Source organism: Lathyrus oleraceus, chromosome 6, assembly GCF_024323335.1.
Source record: "Lathyrus oleraceus cultivar Zhongwan6 chromosome 6, CAAS_Psat_ZW6_1.0, whole genome shotgun sequence".
In the NCBI taxonomy this organism is placed as follows: Eukaryota; Viridiplantae; Streptophyta; class Magnoliopsida; order Fabales; family Fabaceae; genus Lathyrus; species Lathyrus oleraceus.
Window position 1 is genome coordinate 329,862,545 of NC_066584.1, and position 22,208 is coordinate 329,884,752.

Genomic DNA, 22,208 nt, shown 5'->3' on the forward strand with positions numbered 1-22,208 from the left:
TGACAAAATACCAAAGCTAAAATATCCTTCCTATGTGAAGGATAAATATCTTTTTGCTTTGTTTTTACATAAACCAAAGTTTCCACCATGCCTTCATGTGAAATAGCCTTGGCATTTTCTCCCCCATTCCCAAGATGGTTTGTTTGTGGAATTGTTTTAGACGAAATATAAAATGCTTATAAAAAACCTGCCCAATGGGTGGTTCTGACTAAGCACGATAGACATAGCTACCGAGGTCACCTTCATGTCAAAATCAATCACGTTGAAGTCTTATCTGACATTGCTGATGGTGAGGCATCAAGGATCGTTGGATTAAACTTTCCTTCCTTTTATGTCTCTTAGCCTAACTATGTCACACTTCTTTACAGTTGTCGCTTTGAGGAGAGGCAGAGGGGATGTTGCCGTCGTGGGCGATTGCCACATGTAATACTAGTATTTCTTCTAAACTTGCAATTCTTTATAACAATTATCTAACTCATATTTCAATTTATAGAGTTAGAAAAAAAGAAACTGTTTCGGTTGTTGCTGCTCCCAAAAGGAAGACGAAGCAAAAAGAAGAAACCCATGTCGAAGAGGAAGTAGAAAAACAGGTTTGTATACCACCTCTTTTTATTTCCAATGGTAAAGCTCAAGCATTTCGTATGAAATATACTTCTTCCTTTCAGGTTCGAAAGCATGCACATACTGCGACCATTTCTCTTCCTTTGTCGAAGAAAAGTAAGAAGGACGAACCTGATAAAGCATAAAAGAAACCTCAAGTTTAAATCTTTGACTTTCTATTTATCCTTTGATTGTGCTTCTTCACCTAACTTGTCTTATTTCTATTTTTTTTCAAGGAACTAAAGAGATGGAGGAAGATGATGACGATAAGTCATCTCTAAAGCCTACCCGACTGGAGGCGTCTCATCCTAATTCAACATTTGATGCCACCTATGAGCCCCGACCAATTGAGAAGAAGAAAAAGAAAAATCTCAAAAAGCCTACCTCTCACGTTCTCGCAATTCCTCTCAACAAAAGACTCAATATGAGGCTGCTATTAACATAGAAGGCAATAGTTCTGAAGTTCACCCCAACGTCTTTCCTACGGAAATGGGAAACATTGCGCCAGAGAAGAAATCCTCCAATAAACCTTTACTTAATCCATGGTATATTATCCTTTTTTCTCGATACTTTTATGACGACCTTATGTGTGTCAACTGACTATTTTTTGTTAGACAATAGTACCGATCTAGAAGGGGGGTTGAATAGATCAGTCTTGAAATTTACCGCTTTTTAAAAATGTTTTCAACGATTGGGGGAACACCCTAGATTATAATCGTCTAAACGGACTGTTAATGGAAAGATCGGATATGCGTGATATCGTTACCTCTAAATCAACCACTATCTAAATCAATCGATTAACCACTATAATCCTTGATATCGTTACCTCTAATAATGCTTAAACGCAGTAAGAGATCAAGTAAAATATTACTAAATTTATGTGAGATTAATTTTATCGAACACTTGGTGTACACTCCACTCCAAGTTTCAATTTCACTCAAATTGAATGTGCAGAATTTTACTCAGCTGCAATCAAAGTGATTGCACCAATTTATCGAACAGTTACTATGCACAACAATCAAGCGATATTGATTTTACTATTAATTTCACACAAACCGTAATTAATGCAGAATTTGAAAAGTTAAGAGATAAAGAGAATAAGACTGGATTTATTGAGGCAGTTCCCTTATCGTCCTCGCTTAGGGTACGTTTGCCCTCAATTCTAAATCTAGAATTGAGATGTTTTTATTAACATGTCGCAAAGTCAATACAAAAGAACAAATGATCACCACCAATCAACCCCTAGAATTGTTACAGATCCTATTCTATTCTCTCTCCTTGATTCGAGTTGAACCAAGTCCTTCAAGCGCTTCGAACAAACCTCCGGTTACCGCTACCTTATTGCAAGAACGCCTCGTTCTCTAAAACTTCAGCTCAGCTGATTTCAAACGCAAGTCACTTGAACCCTAATCTTTCTTCACAATCCTCCGGTTACCGTTACTTGTTTGACCGAACCTTCCGTTCTTCAAACTTTTCACTCGGCTGAATCTGCGAATCAAAGGTTAGTGCAAAAAACCCCAATTCTTTGAGGACAAAACCCCAATAGTTTTATTCAAGAAAAACCCACACAAAGCCTTAACCCAAACTAAGATAGTCCAATCTTATTTGGACGTTATCACAACAACAATGCACAATGCTCAATAAAGATTATTATGTGTGATTATTGAGAAATGTAATAAAGAATGAAGATGATGAGCACTTTGGTGTATCTCTTTCACTTTTCTTATTTTTGTTGAAGAAGAGACTCTAGAATATTTATATGATGCATGGACCAACTAACAGACATAACAAAATTATTTTGCAAACTTACATAGCAGAAAATTAAGTCTAAGCAGCGACCACTCGACCTGTATGGACCAGTGGCAAAAATATTCAAGTAAAATAGGCAATGATTCGAATCAAACAGGGGATAAGTCGACTCAGACCGAGTTTTTTTTAGGGTTGAGTCGACCTATGACTCGACCTGTTCAGACCCGTGGCTACATGGTTCAAATGAAAATAGGCAATGAGTCGACGCAACATGAGGATGACTCGACTCATTCAGTTTTCCTAGGGTTGAGTCGACCGGTTACTCAACCTGTTCAGACCCAAGAGTTTTGCTTCGAGTCATGAGTCGACTCACAGTTCTCAAACACCTAAAAATGAGTTTTGAGATGTATTTTGACCAATTTGAACCGATCTCTTATGAACCTAGGATATTAACTATGATCAAGTGCATGATTCACATCTATGATATGCTCTTATATGCTTGGACACATTGAACCTATATTTTGAACATGTTAGAGGATGAATGCATTCTATGATATGATGATATTTTCCAAAGTACACGTTATGGGTGATTAGAAAGGTTTGACATCATTAAAATAAGGACTAGGCATATTTTCCCTCACAGTTTTCTTCTAGGGAGGTCTACCCCTTGACAAGGATCCTAAGGCACCCACTTTTTCTAGTATTGATTGGTCGGCGCCTCCCAACACTAGCTCCCACTCTGTGCATCTGACTATCATTGGGGACCATGACCCTGAGACTAATAAGGATAATAAATATGAAGACCTTAGCAAAGATGATTACCAAATCACCAATTCAATCCCAGTGACCAGTTCTGTGCCCCTTCGTGATGAGGATCGAGACTCTGACAATTCTGATGATGTTGACGATTCGACTGGGGGGCCAATTGCTTCCGGCGGAGAGAAGTCAAATTCCTTGTCTGAGGATTATGAGGACACTCCTTCAGAAGATGATAAAGACTTTGAGGATGCAAGACCCGAGTCAGAGAATGAAGCAAGCAAAGTTGTAGATGCCACTTGGGCTGAATCACAACTTGGTATGACCAAGTCCTTTGGTGTTGCAACTATTACTTATAAACCAATCAAAGATTTATAATCCAACACATCTCTCACTCAGTAGGAGATCATCACTATTAAAGAACAAAATCCCGCTGAGGCTTTGAGAAGATTGGTAAAGAGTTGAGGTATGAGTGTTACTAGTTGCTCATCAAGTTCCTCAACTGCTAAAAGCAACCTTAATGAAGATTATGTGTGTTTTCCGGTCGAGCAATTGAAAGCCTACGCTTTTGGTGTTTATCTTTTCCAATCCCTTGAGCAAGACCCTTCAACAGAATCTGAAATCAGGAAGCTGCTAAAGAACCCAAGTGGTCAAAAGATATTTGAGTCTGCAATCATTTTCATGTTAGACTTTGAGCCCCTTTTTGATCGGATATGCCAATCTATTGCAGAAAACACCAATATGTTGATCTTCTTCAGCAGAAAGTTGACATCTCGACCAAAAAGTGGGATCCTAACGTAGCATCACAACAAAAAGTGGATCATTTTGAGGCAAAGGCCCAAAAAGATAAATACCATTTATACACCTACAGAGGACAAATTCCCATCTATGAAGCACAAATTGTGTAGTTGATAAAGCTGGTAGAAGATATGAGAAAGACAGAGAATGGACTGGAAAACTCTGTGTTAGCTTTTACCAAAGACCTCATTGATCGAGAAGCTCATGTTGGCATTAAACACGTGGAGGCTTCTCTTCAACTGGACCGTGAGAACGAGGAGTTAAAAGTTGAATATTCTCGACTTTATGACATAATGACTCTTCTGAAATCGCACCTTAAGAATATCCAGAACAATTTTGTTTAAGTCATTTATATATTTGTTTTCTCTCTGTTAGGTTTATGTAATAACATTTGCCATTTTGGCACCCTTTAAATACCATATTGGCCTTATTTTGTGTTAAGTTATTTATTTTACTATTTGAATCTACTATAACATAGGTTTGTATCCTTTTAGGTTCTTCCCATTTATCCCCAGGGTTCAACATTCTGGTTTAGTCTCTTTAATCTCATAGGTATTATTTGAAAACACCTGAGTGATTCGAAAGGGACCTTCCTAGTTAGGTGACCATTTTCCCAAAACTTTACATTTTTTCCCCATAGGCAAAATGACTTTCCAAACCAAGTCACCGACCAAATTTTTTTTTAGGTTTTACCTTCCTATTGTAAGCCTTAGCCACTATTTCCTTTTGCCTCATGAGCACGTCCAATGCATTCATTCTTTCCTCATCTAGGTCAACCAACTCATCTAACATCATATACCAGAAGTTATCATAGGGTATTTCATTTTTCCTTTGAATCCTTGCTGATTGCAAGTAAATTTCAACAGGAAAAACTACATCATGACCAAACGTCAGTCAGAAAGGAGTTGCATTATTTGCTTCCTTAGGAGAAGTTTGACAAGCCCACAAAGCTTGATCTAGTGTTTTGTGTTAATTCTTAGGTTTTTGGTCCACATATTTTTTAATCAAACCGATTATTATTTTGTTAGCCACCTCGACTTGTCCATTTTCTTGAGCATAGTAAAGCGTGGGTGTTAGGAGTTTACTTCCAACTTCTAAGGAGAACTCAACCATCTTTCGACCAGTGAAGACAAAACCTTGATTTGTGGTTAAGGTTTCAGGTAATCTAAACCTTCAAATGATATGACTCTGAACAAAACTTATCACCGTGTCTTGGTCAACCTTTGTCAATGGTATTGCTTAGACCCATTTGGTAAATTAATCAATACCTACCAAGATATACTTATAATCCTTAGAAGACGATGTTCGAATTTCACCAATTAGGTCCAATTCCCAACCTTTGAAAGTCCAAGACTTTACAACTAAATATAGTCCGCTAGCAGGGGCATGTTGAATCCCAACATGTTTTTGACAATCTTGACATTCTTTGGCAAACTCTATGCAATTTTTTTGGCATGGTTGGCCAATAAACACCTTGTCGGAACAAAAACCAATTCATTTTGTGGTCAGCTTGATGAGCACCACATGATCCCTTGTATACATCAAATATTGTTGCATATGCCCCACTTTCATTAATACACTTCAAAGTAATCCCTTATGAGGTCTTTTTAAACAATTTGTTACCCATGATGGTATAACTCAGTGCCTTTAATTTAACTTTTGGATTCGTTGTTCCTGTAGGATTTTCCTAGTATTCCATAATAGGTCTTCGCAGTCATCGTTTGACATATTGTCAATGGAAAGAACAACATACTCCTTGGCTTTCATGTACTTTATTACCTCAAGTCCTCTATTCTTGTAGGTTTGGATGTTAGCATTCTCGAAGAAGAGATGTTAGTTGGGACTAGTTTTACTCTAACCACAATTAACTCTTCCAATTTTTCTTTAGGGACTTTGTAGCCTGAAGCAACTTGAACTAAGTCATTTGCCTCTTGATTTTTCAATCTGGGCATGAATATAATTTCGAACGAGTCAAACTTTTCTAAGAACAATCGTGTTATACTGGCTACAATACGATACCAAGTTTTATTTGGTACACTTGTATTCTTTGGTTAGTTGTTTTAATACTAATTATGAGTCGCCCCTAATCACTACTCTTTTTGCTCCTAAGTCAAGTATAATTTCAAGGCCTGCTATCAATGTTTCATATTTAACCTCATTGTTGGAACATTGACCCCTAATTCTAAACTTGAATTTGAACGAGATTCCTTTGGGTGAGACTATTAAAACTCCAATCCCAGTTCCCTCTCTATGACTTGAACCTTCGAAATACAAGTCCCAAGGCTTTAAGTCTATGTAATTTTGTATCATTTTGACAATTGTATGATCGACCATAAAGTCAGACACAATTTGACCTTTCATGGCCCTTAGATGCACATATGTTAGGGAATATCCAGTCAGGGCTAAGGCCCAATTTCCATTTCGACTATGCAAAATAGGTTTAGAAAGCATGTGCTTGATGATGTCGAAATGCGAGTAAACATAAACATAAATTGGCTTTATCTAATGTTTCAATTTGGTACAAGATAAGTACAAGCAGAAACACAAAATTTCTATTTCACAATATCTAGTTTCTACATCTTTCAGGACCCTACTAAGATAGTAAATGGCCCTTTCGACGCCATTTTTGTCCTCTTGAGCCAACATGCTTCCCATTGTTAACTCTGATACAAAGATGTATAGTTTCATTAGATTCCCTTTTGTATGAGGTATTGGGATTATATGTTTTTATCAAGTAGTCCTTTATCTCGTTGAATACCCTTTGATGCTCCAACTCCCATTTGAACTTCTTTTTGCCTTTTAGATGGAGTAGTGGCGAAAACGCTTGGGTTTTGCCACTTAAGTTAGAAATAAATCTTCTTAGAAAGTTGATTTTTCCTAGTAACGACTGCATATGCTTTTTGGTCGAAAGGGGCTTCATTTCCAATATTTCTTTAGTCTTGTTTTGATTTATTTCAATTCCTTTCTTATGGACTAAAAATCCAAGAAAGTACCATGCACTAACGAAAATGCACATTTCATAGGATTCATTTTTAAACCAATATTTTCTCATCCTTTCAAAGGACTGTCGAAGGTAGTCCATGTGACCATCTTTTGATGAGGATTTGATGACAATATCATCTATGTAGACCTGTATGTAGGTATCTATAAAGTCATGGAAAATTAAATTCATTTCTCTTTGATATGTCGCGCCAAAAAATTTCAATTTGAAGGGCATTACCACCCATTCGATGTTCTCAAGGCGTCTAGGAACCTAAATGGTGTCTTTGGTACATCATATTCAGCGATGAAGATTTAGTTATACCTAGAATAGTCAATCTAGCATACTTAAATATTCATGACCTGCTGCCAAGTCGATTAGGACCTCGGACCAACCACCTATGCCTCAAATAAATACTAGGAGACCACAATCGTGTAATTCAGTTTTATGAAATAATACTATAAATTATTTTTAATTTTCTATTTTATTTCAATTTTTATAATTAAAATAATTAAATTAAAAAAAAACTAAACATAGCTCATAGAAAATGCATGCATACGCCACACGCAATGGCATGACGTCTAAGCATGCACCATGCATGATAGCGCTATGGAGAATTTCAGTGCATGCATTATTAAATCGTGTATATAGCAGATTTTTTTAAAAAAATAACTACTATTTTCAAATTAAATACTAAAATAATCATATTTTAAAATTATTTACCAAATTAACCATTTAAAAAAAAGAATATTTGTACGACAAGAGCAAGCGCCACTGTCTGTGGCACATGCATGCAATATTATCTTTTTACATGCATATGCCACTAGGATTGATGTCTTAGTGCAAAAAAACATGCACACGCATACTCTTGTCGTGTAATTTATATTTATTTAAAATTAATTAATTTAATGAATAATTTGAAAATATGATTATTTGATATTTAATTTAGAAATAGTGATTATTTTAAAAATAAATTCTATATTATCTAAAAATACATATATATTGAGGATATGATTCCATGGGTTTGTTGGTAAATTAAAAAGCTCAAAAAACCAAGGACAAGTGGTGGCTGAAACTAGAAGTGTTAAAAAAGCCCTAAATGAGAAAGCCCCAACAATTGGGCCCCTTATTCGGCCCAATTTTTTTAGGCCCCCTACTAAATCAATAATTTTTTGGCCCCTTATTTTTAAGCCCCATCTTATTTTTGGTTTTTAAGGGGCCTAAATGAGGGGCTCAAAATATAATTTATTTGAAACAAAATATTTTATTTTTTTAAATATATATTTTAAAAATAATAAAAAAATTACAAAATTAATTTTTTTCTGAAAAAAAAAGTAAAAATTATTTTCAAAAATTAAAAAAAAAGTTGATTTTTTCAAGAAAAACATTAATTTTTTTCAAAAAAAAATAACATAGTCGATTTTTTTTAAAATATTTAAATTTTTTATTTTTTCTGAAAAAGTGATATTTCTGAAAAAAAAAAATTATTTTTTTCAAAAATAGGAAAAAAGTTGATTTTTTCGAAAATACAAAAAAAAATTGATTTCTTTTTAAAATGATAAAGGCGATTTGTTTTTAAAAAAAAAATATTTTTTTTCGAAAGAAAAAAGTTGATATTTTTCAAAAATAAAAAAATTAATGTTTTCCAACAAAAAAATCGATTTTTTTTCAAAACATAAAATGTCATTTTTTTATAAATAAAAGAAGTCGATATTTTCAAAAATAATAAAAAAAATGTGATTTTTTTTTTTAAATTGGCTTTTTTCGAAAATAAAAAAAAAACCGACTTTTTCCGAAAATAGAAAAAATATCGATTTTTTCCGGAATAATGAAATCGATTTTTTTTATTAAAAAGTTTAGTTTTATTTGAAACAAAATCGATTTTTTATGAAATTAAAAAAGTCGGTTTTTTTGAAAAAAAAAATCATGAAAATAAAAAAATAATAATTTTTTCTTTAAAAAAAACAAATTTTTCTTTAAAAAATGATGGGGCCTTAAGCCCTCAATTGAATTTTATGGGCCTTTATTTTAGGGGCCCCATATATTTAAGTGCTCATTTATTTTTTAAATTTTGGGCCCCCTATATTTTTGGGGCCTTAAAAATTAGGCCCTGACCCCCTAAATTGACACCTCTAGCTGAAACCAGTTGTGTAGCTCAAAATTGGCCAGCACAGATACCTTTATGTTTATTTCTTTTAAATAAAAAAGTATAATTAAAATTAAATATTCCCTTTAGATATTATAAATCTACTCCCCTAAAGATTATCTAGAAGGGTAAATTTATAGAAATAGTAGATATTATATTTAACACGTTGAAAGGGTAATCCGGAAGGCCCACTGTGTCGAAATAGCGAAAACCAGAAATCCCAAATCTATGAACATTCAGAAATACTAGGTGCTAAAAAACTTATATGAGCAACTATAAATAAATAAACTATATATTATTGTTCAGCTATTGTACCGATCATAATCTGAAATCTCATACATATACTGAATATTTCTTTGCAGAAGAAGTTCGAAGCAGTGTTCATGGCTGGAATAACAGAAAACGGAAGAAGAATCATGGTAGCTATTGACGAAGGAGACGAGAGTATTTACGCTCTGACATGGAGTTTGAAGAATTTGATTTTTCAAAATTCGAAAGATCATCTTATTCTCATCTACGTTAAGCCTCCTCGTGTCGTTTACTCAGCCTTCGACGGCACAGGTAATTAATTAATTCGTATAATTAATTAATTCATTAATTAATTAATTAATTTGTGTATTGTTATGTATGTATGTATCTGTGTTTCAGGATATCTTTTTTCGTCCGATGTAACGGCAACGATGGAGAAGTATAGCCAACAAGTTGCTGAATCAGTTTTGGAGAAAGCCAAGTTACTCTGTAACAACGTCCAAAATGTATATTAATCAATTATGTATGATTTAACTAATTAAATGATTAATAAAATGATTAGTTGATTAATCAGTGATTGGTGTGGTTTAGGTGGAGACGAGGATAGAGAATGGTGACCCTCGCGACGTGATTTGCCAGGCGGTTCAGAGATTGGGGGTTGATATCTTGGTGATGGGAAGCCATGGATATGGTGTTATTAAGAGGTAGGTTAATTATGATCTCTGTATTTGAATTGTGAGTTTTTTTTTGTTAGAATGAGAATTGTAAAATTAATTTGGTTTTGGATATTGATTAATGGTGTAGGGCTTTTCTGGGAAGTGTGAGCAACCACTGTGCACAGAATGTGAAGTGCCCTGTTTTGATTGTCAAGAAGCCAAAATCAACCGATGGAGAAGATAATTAATAATATCTAGTCATTCCTTTGGCTTCTTTTTGTTTTTGTATGTAAATAAATATAAATACTTTGCTTCTGTTGCGGTTGCTATGAGCAAGTGTCTTTTGGGTTGTGCCAATTTTGTTTCTTTCTTTTATGAAGAAAGTGATGTGTTTTTTATTTATAATTATTAAAGTGGATTTTTATTATTTTTTATTATGAAGTTTTCTTATAGCTTATCCCATTCTCTGATTTTTTTTTTTATTTCAAGAAATAAAATATTCTTTAATAATTTCTAAGACTGGCTAGAAGCACCAATTTATAACAACAGTTGTGATTAGCGGTGATGAAAATAGGGGGTGGGATAGGCTTTCTCAAGTCGAAAGCATGCTAAGTATTTTAAAGCTTAAGTCTTGTTTATACTATGTAATAGACTTATTTTTAGTTATTTTTAAAAAGTTTAATTAATCTATTTAAAATTTATTTTATTTGAATGTACATAAATAAATAATTTAATTAATATTTAAATATAGACTTTAAACAGTTATTTATATTGATTTATGTGACTTTAACTATAACTTTTGTGAAACTATTTTATTTGAAAAATTTATGAAAGTTTATATTGTTTATATTATTTTTATAAAATTTTAAAAATAATTAAAATTTATTTAATTTAAAATAAAATAAGATAATATAATAAGAAATGTATTTCTATTTATTTAAATAGATTGGTGTTAGCCTGATAATTATGGTTTAGTATTTTTATGAGATTGTTAAATATAAAATAATTTAGTTATATTTTTGACGTTTTGATAACTTCAATTGAAAGGGTGCGTTCGACTCGCTTATCAGATATTGAGACCTAATTTATTTTAAGTTCAAGATATAGATAACTTAGAAACTTGTCAAATTTCGTTTGACAAATCCACAGGATCACTTTTCTTTTAAACATGTTTAGAATTTCAAAAAGAAAAAACTTTCGACATAAGCAGTTAGAAGATTTAAAAGATAGTTTCAAATGTCGGAGACGCGTGTGTCGCGCCACGAAAAATATAGAGTTGTCACCGAATTTTGTTTATTCCAAAGGAAAAGGAAAATATCGATAAAACTCATAAAAGAAGACAAGTTGGTCGTCGCAACCAAATTTGAGTTCGGAAGTCGATTATGCAAGGAGAATGTATTTGCACCCCCTCACATTTGTTGTACTCAACGAGAATCATTTTGATTGTTCTTTACGTATATGGGTGTTATTATCTAAAATTTAATTGCAATTGATTTTAATTAGGGGGAAAATAAGTTTTTAGTGTGCTTGCCTAGATTTTGAAACCATGTGCCTACGTAGTTTCATAATGCAATGAGAAAATCAGAGCTCCGTAGTTTGTGGGTAGAAAATGAATGTTTGTGGGTTGTTTTTTACTGAACGATGTTAACGTTCGGGTTCTAGCAGTTAAAATTGCTTGTATACTCGTGCGATGGAGGTTTAAGTGTAACACCCCGATAAAATATGATAATTATTTAATTTAAGTTAATAGTATATTTATTAATTTAATTAAATAATTGGAATATTATTGGATTATTATTATTGGAATAATAAAGTTGGAATATATATATAAAGAGTTCCATTTGGTAAAAAGGGTTTTTTCACGTGAAAAGGAGGAAGCGACTGAAAAGTGGAAAGAGGAAGAGCAAGAGAAGAAACTGAGAAAGGGAGAAGAAGAGGCTAGGGCTCAAGAGGAGAATTCACGATTTTTGAAGGTCAAAGAATCAATTGCCGGATTAACTCAGGTAAGGGGGGTTTATCGTCGTTTAATGGGTATTATGGGTTAACATGTAATGGGTAGTAATAAGCCATTGAATTGACCCTAATTGGGATGAGGAATGCTGTAAATTGTGATGAATAAGTTATGTTAAAACTGTAATTGAATCTATATGTGGGTGAGTCGTAAATTTCTGGACGTGTAGCTTTTTACGGAATTGAAATCGGAGGTCCGGAAGTCCTCCGACGGTGAAAAATGCGGGGGGTTCTGCATTCTGTTCGTGTTAGCGCATGAACAGCTTTCTGTCTTGCGTTAACCGGTTAACCCAGGGTGTTAACCGGTTAACACTATTATGAATTATGAGAAATTGCTGTCTGTCTTGCGTTAACCGGTTAACCCAGGGCGTTAACCGGTTAACACTGTTAAAATGTGCCAGGAAGCGTGTTCTATGTTGCGTTAACCGGTTAACCCAGGGCGTTAACCGGTTAACACTGTTTGGAAAGTGGAAAATTGATATTCAAATATTGTGTACATATTTGACGTTTGGCCTATATTGGTGTATGATATAGTAGGGATCATTTCCCGTTGTTTTGAGCAGTATAGGTATTAGTAGAGTGTGCTAATACTGTAATTTATTATTTGGCATGACATGATATGATTCTGTGATAAATATGCTGATAATGTATGATGGTATGCATAATGCTGTGAATATATCTATGATGTATGCAATTGTGGATGGACTGTTTATGACTTAGAGTGTGAGCATATGTCCATTGTGGATTGTTGTTGATGTTTGCATGCTAGGTGAATTAGCGTGCATAGCATAGCCCTTGGGGTGGTAGCTAATTCCCATGGTGAGGAATTAGTGAGTGAGTCACTAGGTCTCAAATGAGTGGGACTAGTGAGCTTGGTAGCCGTATCTGGGTTTGATCGGTGAGGTTGAACTATGTGTTCACGAATAGTCGGTACCGCATGCATGGAGTCTCATTGCATAATGTATGTATGGCGTATAATATGAATGGATGTATTCCAATATTATACGTGTGTTTTGTGTTGGATTGAGTATGATTATGATTTTGAGTTGATGTGCCGTTGCTGAATGTGTGATCTGATTTGGATGATGAAATGTGTTAAATTACTTAGCATTACATGATATTTTATAATGCTTATTATATCGATTGAGGAACTCACCCTTACAACTATGTTTCAGGTAACGAGTAGTGATTGAGTAGAAGCTAGTGCTTGGAGTCTAGTGTAGTTCCTTAGTGGGTCATGCTCTGGTCTATGTAACATCGGGACGGGATGTTTTACTTTGTTTTCATTTTGGTTGTTGAACAACTTTACATGTAATGTGTTACATGGTTTGCATGATTGATTTGATTTCTATCCGCTGCGAATTGTGCAATGTTTTATTTTGATTAATAAATGAGCATGACAAGTTATTATGGTGAATGGTGTGAAGTGTCAAGTGTGACACCCTTAAATTGCATATCTACTCTGATTTATATTTTGTTGAATTAATTAATTATTGGGGTATTTTAGAAGGGTGTTACATTAGTGGTATCAGAGCATAGTCGGTCGAGTCGAGTCGTAATTATTCTGTTTCCCTGTACGTGATAGGTGTTGTGTAACCCTATCAGTACTTATTGTTTTAGCTTGTTGGGTTTTCAGAATAGAGATGGCTGGAAGAGGTAGAGACGATGTTGCGATTGCTGAGGCTCTGGGTATGCTAGCTGGAGTACTTGGAGGGAATCCGAATGTTGTGGGATTGGGAACTGCTCGTCAACTGAGTGAGTTCCAGAAGAACAATCCTCCAATGTTCAAGGGAGCATACGATCCAGATGGTGCTCAGAAGTGGTTGAAGGAGATCGAGAGGATCTTCCGAGTGACTGAGTGTGCCGATAACCAGAAGGTCAGGTTCGGTACGAATATGCTGTCAGAGGAAGCAGATGATTGGTGGGTTGCTGCCCGCACTGAGTTGGAAGCTGCTGGGAGTGCTGAGATCACTTGGGCGGTGTTCAGAGAGAGATTCCTGAGGAAGTACTTTCCAGAAGATGTCAGAGGAAAGAAAGAGATAGAGTTCTTAGAATTGAAGCAGGGTAACAGGTCTGTTACTGAGTATGCTGCTAAGTTCACAGAGCTGTCAAAGTATTACACTCCCTATAACGAGGCTACTGGGGAATTTTCGAAATGTGTGAAGTTTGAGAACGGGTTACGTCCCGAGATCAAGCAGGCTATTGGGTATCAGCGGATTAGAGTGTTTTCCGATTTGGTTGACTGTTGCAGGATTTTTGAACAGGATACCAAGGCTAGAGCAGAGAGCTATCAGCAAAGGGTTGATAGGAAAGGCAAGAATCAGAATGATCGTGGGAAACCGTATGCAGCTGGCAAAGGTTTCCAGCGACAGAGTGGGATGAAGAGGCCTAGTGGGGGAGACTCCAGTGCCCCTGCTAAATGTTTCAGATGTGGTCAGGCTGGACATCGTATCCATGAGTGTACCAGTAATGAGAAGAAGTGTTTTAAGTGTGGCAAAGGTGGTCACTTGGCTGCAGAGTGCCGGTTGAAGACTATGACTTGTTTCAACTGTGGAGAGGTGGGTCATATCAGTCCACAGTGTCCTAAGCCGAAGAAAGAGAACCAGTCGGGAGGCAAGGTCTTTGCTTTATCGGGTTCTGAGACTTCTGCAGATGATCGTTTGATCCGAGGTACGTGTTATATTAATGGCTTTCCTCTTGTAGCTATTATTGACACAGGTGCGACTCATTCCTTTATATCTTTGGTTTGTGCTGTGAAACTTAAATTAGAGATATCTGAGATGCATGGGAGTATGGTGATTGATACTCCTGCGAAGGGTTCAGTGACTACTACTTCAGTTTGTTTAGATTGTCCTTTGAGTATTTTTGGTAGAGACTTTGGGATGGACCTCGTGTGTCTTCCACTAGTGCAGATTGATGTTATCCTGGGTATGAACTGGTTGGTGTTTAACCGAGTTTATATCAACTGTTTTGATAAGACTGTGATTTTTCCTGAGATTGAGGAAGGAAAGAGTTTGTTTCTATCAGCAAGGCATGTGAATGAGGCAGTAGCAGATGGGGCAGAGTTGTTTATGCTGTTAGCGACTTTGGAGGATAAAGATAAACTGGTGATTTGCGATCTAGCCGTGGTGTGTGATTTTCCTGATGTGTTTCCTGAAGAAGTGAATGAATTGCCGCCAGAGCGTGACGTTGAGTTCTCGATTGATTTGGTACCGGGTACTAGGCCGATATCGATGGCGCCGTACCGTATGTCTGCTGTTGAGTTAACTGAATTGAAGAGTCAGTTGGAAGATCTGTTGGATAAGAAGTTTATTCGTCCGAGTGTGTCACCGTGGGGCGCACCAGTGTTATTGGTTAAGAAGAAAGAAGGTACTATGAGGTTGTGTGTGGACTACAGGCAACTGAATAAAGTGACGATCAAGAATCGGTATCCTTTGCCGAGGATTGATGATTTGATGGATCAGTTGGTTGGTGCGAGTGTGTTCAGCAAAATAGATTTGAGATCGGGGTATCATCAGATACGTGTGAAAACTGAGGATATTCAGAAGACTGCTTTCAGAACAAGGTATGGACATTATGAGTATTCTGTAATGCCTTTTGGTGTGACTAATGCGCCTGGGGTATTTATGGAGTATATGAATAGGATTTTCCATCCGTACCTAGACAAGTTTGTTGTGGTGTTTATTGACGATATTTTGGTGTATTCGAAATCTGAAGAAGAGCATGCTGAACATTTGAGAGTGGTTTTAGGAGTTCTACGAGAAAAGAAGTTATTTGCTAAACTGTCCAAGTGTGAATTTTGGTTAGAAGAGGTTAGTTTTCTTGGTCATGTGGTTTCAAGAGGGGGTGTTGCTGTTGATCCTTCTAAGATAGAAGCGGTATCTAAGTGGGAAGCTCCGAAGTCAGTTTCTGAGATAAGGAGTTTTCTTGGACTTGCAGGTTATTATAGGAAATTCATTGAGGGATTTTCTAAGTTGGCGTTACCGTTGACGATGTTGACTAGAAAGGGGCAAGCGTTTGTTTGGGACTCAAAATGTGAAGAAGGTTTCCAAGAGTTAAAGAGAAGGTTAACTACTGCTCCTATTCTGATATTACCGAGTCCATCGGAACCATTTGAGGTTTACTGTGATGCTTCATTGTTGGGTTTGGGTGGTGTTTTGATGCAGAATAAGCAGGTTGTAGCTTATGCTTCGAGACAACTGAAGGTTCATGAGAGGAACTATCCGACACACGATTTAGAGTTGGCAGCTGTGGTATTTGTTCTGAAGTTATGGAGGCATTACTTGTACGGGTCAAGATTTGAGGTTTTCAGTGACCATAAAAGTTTAAAGTATTTGTTTGATCAGAAAGAGCTGAATATGAGACAAAGGAGATGGTTAGAGTTTCTGAAGGATTATGACTTTGGTTTGAATTACCATCCGGGTAAAGCAAACGTAGTGGCTGATGCATTGAGTCGGAAATCATTGCATATGTCTATGTTAATGGTTAAGGAATTGGATTTAATTGAGCAGTTTAGAGACTTGAGTTTGGTGTGTGAGAGTACTCACAATAGTGTTAAATTGGGAATGTTGAAGTTAACGAGTGGTATTCTGGATGAGATTAGAGAGGGTCAGAAATCCGATGTGCTTTTGGTTGATAAGTTGACTCTAGTGAATCAAGGTCAAGGTGGTGAATTCAGAGTTGATGAGAATGGTGTTTTGAAATTTGGTAATCGGGTGTGTATTCCGGATGTTACCGAACTTAAGAAGAGTATTCTTGAAGAAGGACATCGTAGTGGCCTGAGTATTCATCCTGGGGCTACGAAGATGTATCATGATTTGAAAAAGTTATTTTAGTGGCCGGGAATGAAAAGAGAAATTGCGAGTTTTGTTTATTCTTGTTTGACTTGTCAGAAGTCAAAGATTGAGCATCAGAAGCCGTCTGGGCTAATGCAACCGTTGGCTATTCCAGAGTGGAAGTGGGATAGTATCAGTATGGATTTTGTTTCAGGTTTACCGAGGACAATTAAGAATTTTGAAGCTATTTGGGTGATTGTTGACAGATTGACAAAATCGGCTCATTTCATTCCGATCAGAATGGATTATCCGTTAGAGAGATTAGCTGAGTTGTATATTGAGAAAATTGTAAGTTTGCATGGTATTCCGTCGAGTATTGTTTCGGACAGAGATCCTAGATTTACATCGAAGTTCTGGGAAGGTTTGCAGAGGGCTTTGGGAACTAAGCTGAGATTGAGTTCTGCATATCATCCGCAGACTGATGGTCAGACTGAGAGGACGATTCAGTCACTGGAGGATCTTTTGAGGGCTTGTGTTTTGGAAAAGGGAGGTGCTTGGGATTGTTATTTACCTTTGATTGAGTTTACCTACAACAATAGTTTTCATTCGAGCATTGGTATGGCACCGTTTGAAGCTTTGTACGGTAGGAGATGTCGGACACCTTTATGTTGGTATGAGTCCGGTGAGAGTGTTGTGGTTGGACCGGAGATTGTTCAACAAACTACGGAAAAGATTAAGATGATTCAGGAGAAGATGAGGATTGCTCAGAGTCGTCAGAAGAGTTATCACGACAAGAGGAGGAAGTCACTTGAGTTTCAAGAGGGAGATCATGTGTTTCTTCGTGTTACTCCGATAACTGGGGTTGGTCGAGCTTTGAAGTCGAAGAAGTTGACACCTCGATTTATTGGTCCTTATCAGATTTTGGAGAGGATAGGGGAGGTAGCCTATCGTATCGCTTTACCGCCGTCACTTGCGAATTTGCATGAGGTTTTTCATGTGTCTCAGTTGAGGAGGTACATTCCTGATCCGTCGCATGTGGTCAAAGTAGATGATGTACAGGTGAGAGATAACCTGACTGTTGAAACATCACCTATGAGGATCGAGGATCGAGAGTTGAAGCAATTGCGGGGTAAAGAGATTGCTTTGGTAAAGGTAGCTTGGGGAGGACCAGCAGGTGGCAATGTGACTTGGGAACTTGAGAATCAGATGAAGGAGTCTTATCCAGAGTTATTCGCTTGAGGTATGTTTTCGAGGACGAAAACTCTTTTAGTGGGGGAGAGTTGTAACACCCCGATAAAATATGATAATTATTTAATTTAAGTTAATAGTATATTTATTAATTTAATTAAATAATTGGAATATTATTGGATTATTATTATTGGAATAATAAAGTTGGAATATATATATAAAGAGTTCCATTTGGTAAAAAGGGTTTTTTCACGTGAAAAGGAGGAAGCGACTGAAAAGTGGAAAGAGGAAGAGCAAGAGAAGAAACTGAGAAAGGGAGAAGAAGAGGCTAGGGCTCAAGAGGAGAATTCACGATTTTTGAAGGTCAAAGAATCAATTGCCGGATTAACTCAGGTAAGGGGGGTTTATCGTCGTTTAATGGGTATTATGGGTTAACATGTAATGGGTAGTAATAAGCCATTGAATTGACCCTAATTGGGATGAGGAATGCTGTAAATTATGATGAATAAGTTATGTTAAAACTGTAATTGAATCTATATGTGGGTGAGTCGTAAATTTCTGGACGTGTAGCTTTTTACGGAATTGAAATCGGAGGTCCGGAAGTCCTCCGACGGTGAAAAATGCGGGGGGTTCTGCATTCTGTTCGTGTTAGCGCATGAACAGCTTTCTGTCTTGCGTTAACCGGTTAACCCAGGGTGTTAACCGGTTAACACTGTTATGAATTATGAGAAATTGCTGTCTGTCTTGCGTTAACCGGTTAACCCAGGGCGTTAACCGGTTAACACTGTTAAAATGTGCCAGGAAGCGTGTTCTATGTTGCGTTAACCGGTTAACCCAGGGCGTTAACCGGTTAACACTGTTTGGAAAGTGGAAAATTGATATTCAAATATTGTGTACATATTTGACGTTTGGCCTATATTGGTGTATGATATAGTAGGGATTATTTCCCGTTGTTTTGAGCAGTATAGGTATTAGTAGAGTGTGCTAATACTGTAATTTATTATTTGGCATGACATGATATGATTCTGTGATAAATATGCTGATAATGTATGATGGTATGCATAATGCTGTGAATATATCTATGATGTATGCAATTGTGGATGGACTGTTTATGACTTAGAGTGTGAGCATATGTCCATTGTGGATTGTTGTTGATGTTTGCATGCTAGGTGAATTAGCGTGCATAGCATAGCCCTTGGGGTGGTAGCTAATTCCCATGGTGAGGAATTAGTGAGTGAGTCACTAGGTCTCAAATGAGTGGGACTAGTGAGCTTGGTAGCCGTATCTGGGTTTGATCGGTGAGGTTGAACTATGTGTTCACGAATAGTCGGTACCGCATGCATGGAGTCTCATTGCATAATGTATGTATGGCGTATAATATGAATGGATGTATTCCAATATTATACGTGTGTTTTGTGTTGGGTTGAGTATGATTATGATTTTGAGTTGATGTGTCGTTGCTGAATGTGTGATCTGATTTGGGTGATGAAATGTGTTAAATTACTTAGCATTACATGATATTTTATAATGCTTATTATATCGATTGAGGAACTCACCCTTACAACTATGTTTCAGGTAACGAGCAGTGATTGAGTAGAAGCTAGTGCTTGGAGTCTAGTGTAGTTCCTTAGTGGGTCATGCTCTGGTCTATGTAACATCGAGACGGGATGTTTTACTTTGTTTTCATTTTGGTTGTTGAACAACTTTACATGTAATGTGTTACATGGTTTGCATGATTGATTTGATTTCTATCCGCTGCGAATTGTGCAATGTTTTATTTTGATTAATAAATGAGCATGACAAGTTATTATGGTGAATGGTGTGAAGTGTCAAGTGTGACACCCTTAAATTGCATATCTACTCTGATTTATATTTTGTTGAATTAATTAATTATTGGGGTATTTTAGAAGGGTGTTACATTAAGCGTTCGTTGTATTGCAATAGAACGAAAATAACATGTCCTTTGTGAAAAAGTTTTTTATTGTTGCCCTAAGGCGGAAAATGGTATTTGATTGGCTATGATTGATTTTAAGCCTGAAGCCGAATATTCGGACAGTGAGCTCTACATCAGGGTCTGAATATTCTGTGAGAGAGAGAGTCTACATCCTCCTCATTTTTCTTCCTTTAATTATACAAATTTGACTTATCTTGAGTTACACTAAAGTCTATGAATGGAGGTGAATACTTTGAATAGGTGGGTCATACGTCCCGTATTCAAAGATATTCAGAACAATGATATGAATGTTCCCTCTCATTTTTTCCATTTCTTAAGGCTCATGGCGTATAATTCATATCGTATTTTTAAAGTGTTTTGAATTTATTTCCAAAAGAGACTTTAGTCTTAAATGAAAAAGAACAAGAAATGAATGTGTGAATGTGATATGGTACTAAACGGGGTTAGAGTATAATTTTGTTATGTGTTGATCTTTTTATTTTCTAGGGCTTTTTGAATAGGGAATGATTGACCTAATGGATAAAGTAAGGGTGCAAGTCTTAAGGCCTAATTTCAATCAAGTGATCAAGGGACTTTTGATCACTTAATTGAATAAAATAACCTTAAGGGAACATGAAATTTATTTCAAATAAGGGACTAAATTTTTATGAAACATCTCTTTAAAGAGAACCATAGCTCTATCAACCATTTCATTCTTGCAATAACCATTAATTAAGACATTATAATTCAAAACATCAGGTTTTAAGTCTCTTTTGACCATTCCATTGAATAGTTCTTCAGCCTCATTAACACTTTTCTTAAACAATACATTTCCATCCTAGCATTATAAGTAATAACGTCGAACTTCTCTCCTCTTCTCATCATCATAACAAAGACATCTTGTGCTTCTAAGATCCTTCCCCCTTTACATAATGCATCAATATGTTAAATGTAAAGTCACATGTGTTAACATTTTCCCGCACCATTCCCATCAGTAATTGAGTTACATCATGCTATCGACCTATATTTCAGCAACCACGAATTAAAGAGTTATAGATGAAAACATCAAGTAAAAATCCCTTATCACCTATCCGAGTGTTGGTGTAAGCCCAAGAGTCAAATACTTTTGGTACTTGTATTGAACTATTTATCAATAATAAAAGGCTTTTTTCTTTATTATGTTTGTTGAATAAAGTCCCTAGAATAGTTAGTCTGTTTGATGTATCAAGTGTGACTTAATCATGAGATCCCATTAAACATAAGGACACTATTCTTAAAGTATTCGTAGTCGAGTTTTGTTGTGAAGTGGAATAAAATTAAAGTATTAAGACTACTATGTATATAGACTGATGATCGCATCTCATGGATCATGGATAAGGAGTTATCAAGTCTTAAACATAGGTATAAATATTATGAGTAATATTTATACATGATTGATACACTATGAGAATACTATATAGAATGTTATGCAAAGTGTCATAAGTTATTCTCATGGTGATAATGGTGTATACCATCCTTCGACCTGAAACCACTATGGACCATAGATGTAGAGTCGAGTGCTTTATTGTTGATAAAATATTGTTTGTAACTGGATGACCATAAAGACAGTTGATGGGTACTCCACGAAGCATGTTGAGGGACATGAGTGACCTAGATGGGATTTTCCCATCCTGTGTAACAGGATAAATGTCTAAGGGCCCAATATTGAACTGGACAAGGATGACACGGTCTATGCCTTGTGTTCAATATAGACATAAGGGAAAAAGGGTAATTGTACACACAAGTATTATCACAAAAGGATTTTTCAGATCACGTGACATTTTCGTGTCTTGGGTAGCAGTGATGTGTTTCTAGATACCGCTCACTGTTTATTATGTTAAATATGTGATTTAATATAATTGTCAATGTCGCGAAAACCTACAGGGTCACACACAAAAGGATAGATTGATGAGAGATAGAGTAAATTAGGAACACTGTAAGGTACGATGCATTTAAGTGAATTGTAGAACATCGTAAGGTATGATGCACTTAAGTAGAATACGAAATATGGTAAGGTACCACACGCTTAAGTGATTTTGGTATATCATAAGATATTGGCCACATACACTTAAGTGGGCTTTTTAGCTTACAACACAACACAAGTGGTTGTATAAATAGAACCCTTGTGCAGAAGCATTTGTTCATATGAAAATTTTGTTTCTCTCTCTCTCTCTCTCTCACTCACTCACTCAAAGCCTTCATTCATAGCATCTAGCACTGAGATTGAAGGAAACCGTTTGTGTGGACTGAGTAGAGGCGTTGTCACAATTCAACATTCATGATCACTCCTTAGATCTGCATCAAAGGTCTCAATCTCGACAAGAGGTAA

At 36.1% G+C, this 22,208-nt stretch overlaps 2 protein-coding genes across 3 annotated transcripts; both read left to right on the plus strand.

The window, feature by feature from the left end:
* Positions 1–349: 349 nt before the first annotated feature.
* LOC127095495 (uncharacterized) lies at positions 350–3,483 on the plus strand. Its single transcript, XM_051034175.1, has 5 exons — positions 350–423; positions 494–590; positions 666–717; positions 837–991; positions 3,004–3,483. Exons 1-5 carry the CDS (start codon positions 350–352, stop codon positions 3,481–3,483), a joined length of 858 nt encoding a protein of 285 aa, XP_050890132.1.
* Positions 3,484–9,129: 5,646 nt separating this feature from the next.
* LOC127096868 (universal stress protein A-like protein) lies at positions 9,130–10,368 on the plus strand. 2 transcript variants are annotated; one of them, XM_051035405.1, is made up of 5 exons: positions 9,130–9,278; positions 9,392–9,590; positions 9,678–9,784; positions 9,870–9,982; positions 10,083–10,368. In XM_051035405.1, exons 2-5 carry the CDS (start codon positions 9,413–9,415, stop codon positions 10,180–10,182), a joined length of 498 nt encoding a protein of 165 aa, XP_050891362.1. In that variant the 5' UTR covers positions 9,130–9,278; positions 9,392–9,412; the 3' UTR covers positions 10,183–10,368. The 2 variants fall into 2 exon arrangements, with proteins under 2 accessions (XP_050891362.1, XP_050891361.1); XM_051035404.1 differs by having other exon boundaries at positions 9,216–9,590.
* Positions 10,369–22,208: the final 11,840 nt, after the last annotated feature.

Excerpts from the sequence above, each read along its gene's own strand:
- LOC127095495 (XM_051034175.1), top strand. The coding sequence starts at position 350 with ATGTCACACTTCTTTACAGTTGTCGCTTTGAGGAGAGGCAGAGGGGAT. Across the intron at positions 424-493 it reads GTCGTGGGCGATTGCCACAT|AGTTAGAAAAAAAGAAACTG; the intron begins GTAATACTAGTA and ends TTCAATTTATAG. Across the intron at positions 992-3,003 it reads TCAAAAAGCCTACCTCTCAC|GGAGGTCTACCCCTTGACAA; the intron begins GTTCTCGCAATT and ends GTTTTCTTCTAG.
- LOC127096868 (XM_051035405.1), top strand. The coding sequence starts at position 9,413 with ATGGCTGGAATAACAGAAAACGGAAGAAGAATCATGGTAGCTATTGAC. Across the intron at positions 9,591-9,677 it reads CTCAGCCTTCGACGGCACAG|GATATCTTTTTTCGTCCGAT; the intron begins GTAATTAATTAA and ends TCTGTGTTTCAG. Across the intron at positions 9,785-9,869 it reads TCTGTAACAACGTCCAAAAT|GTGGAGACGAGGATAGAGAA; the intron begins GTATATTAATCA and ends GGTGTGGTTTAG.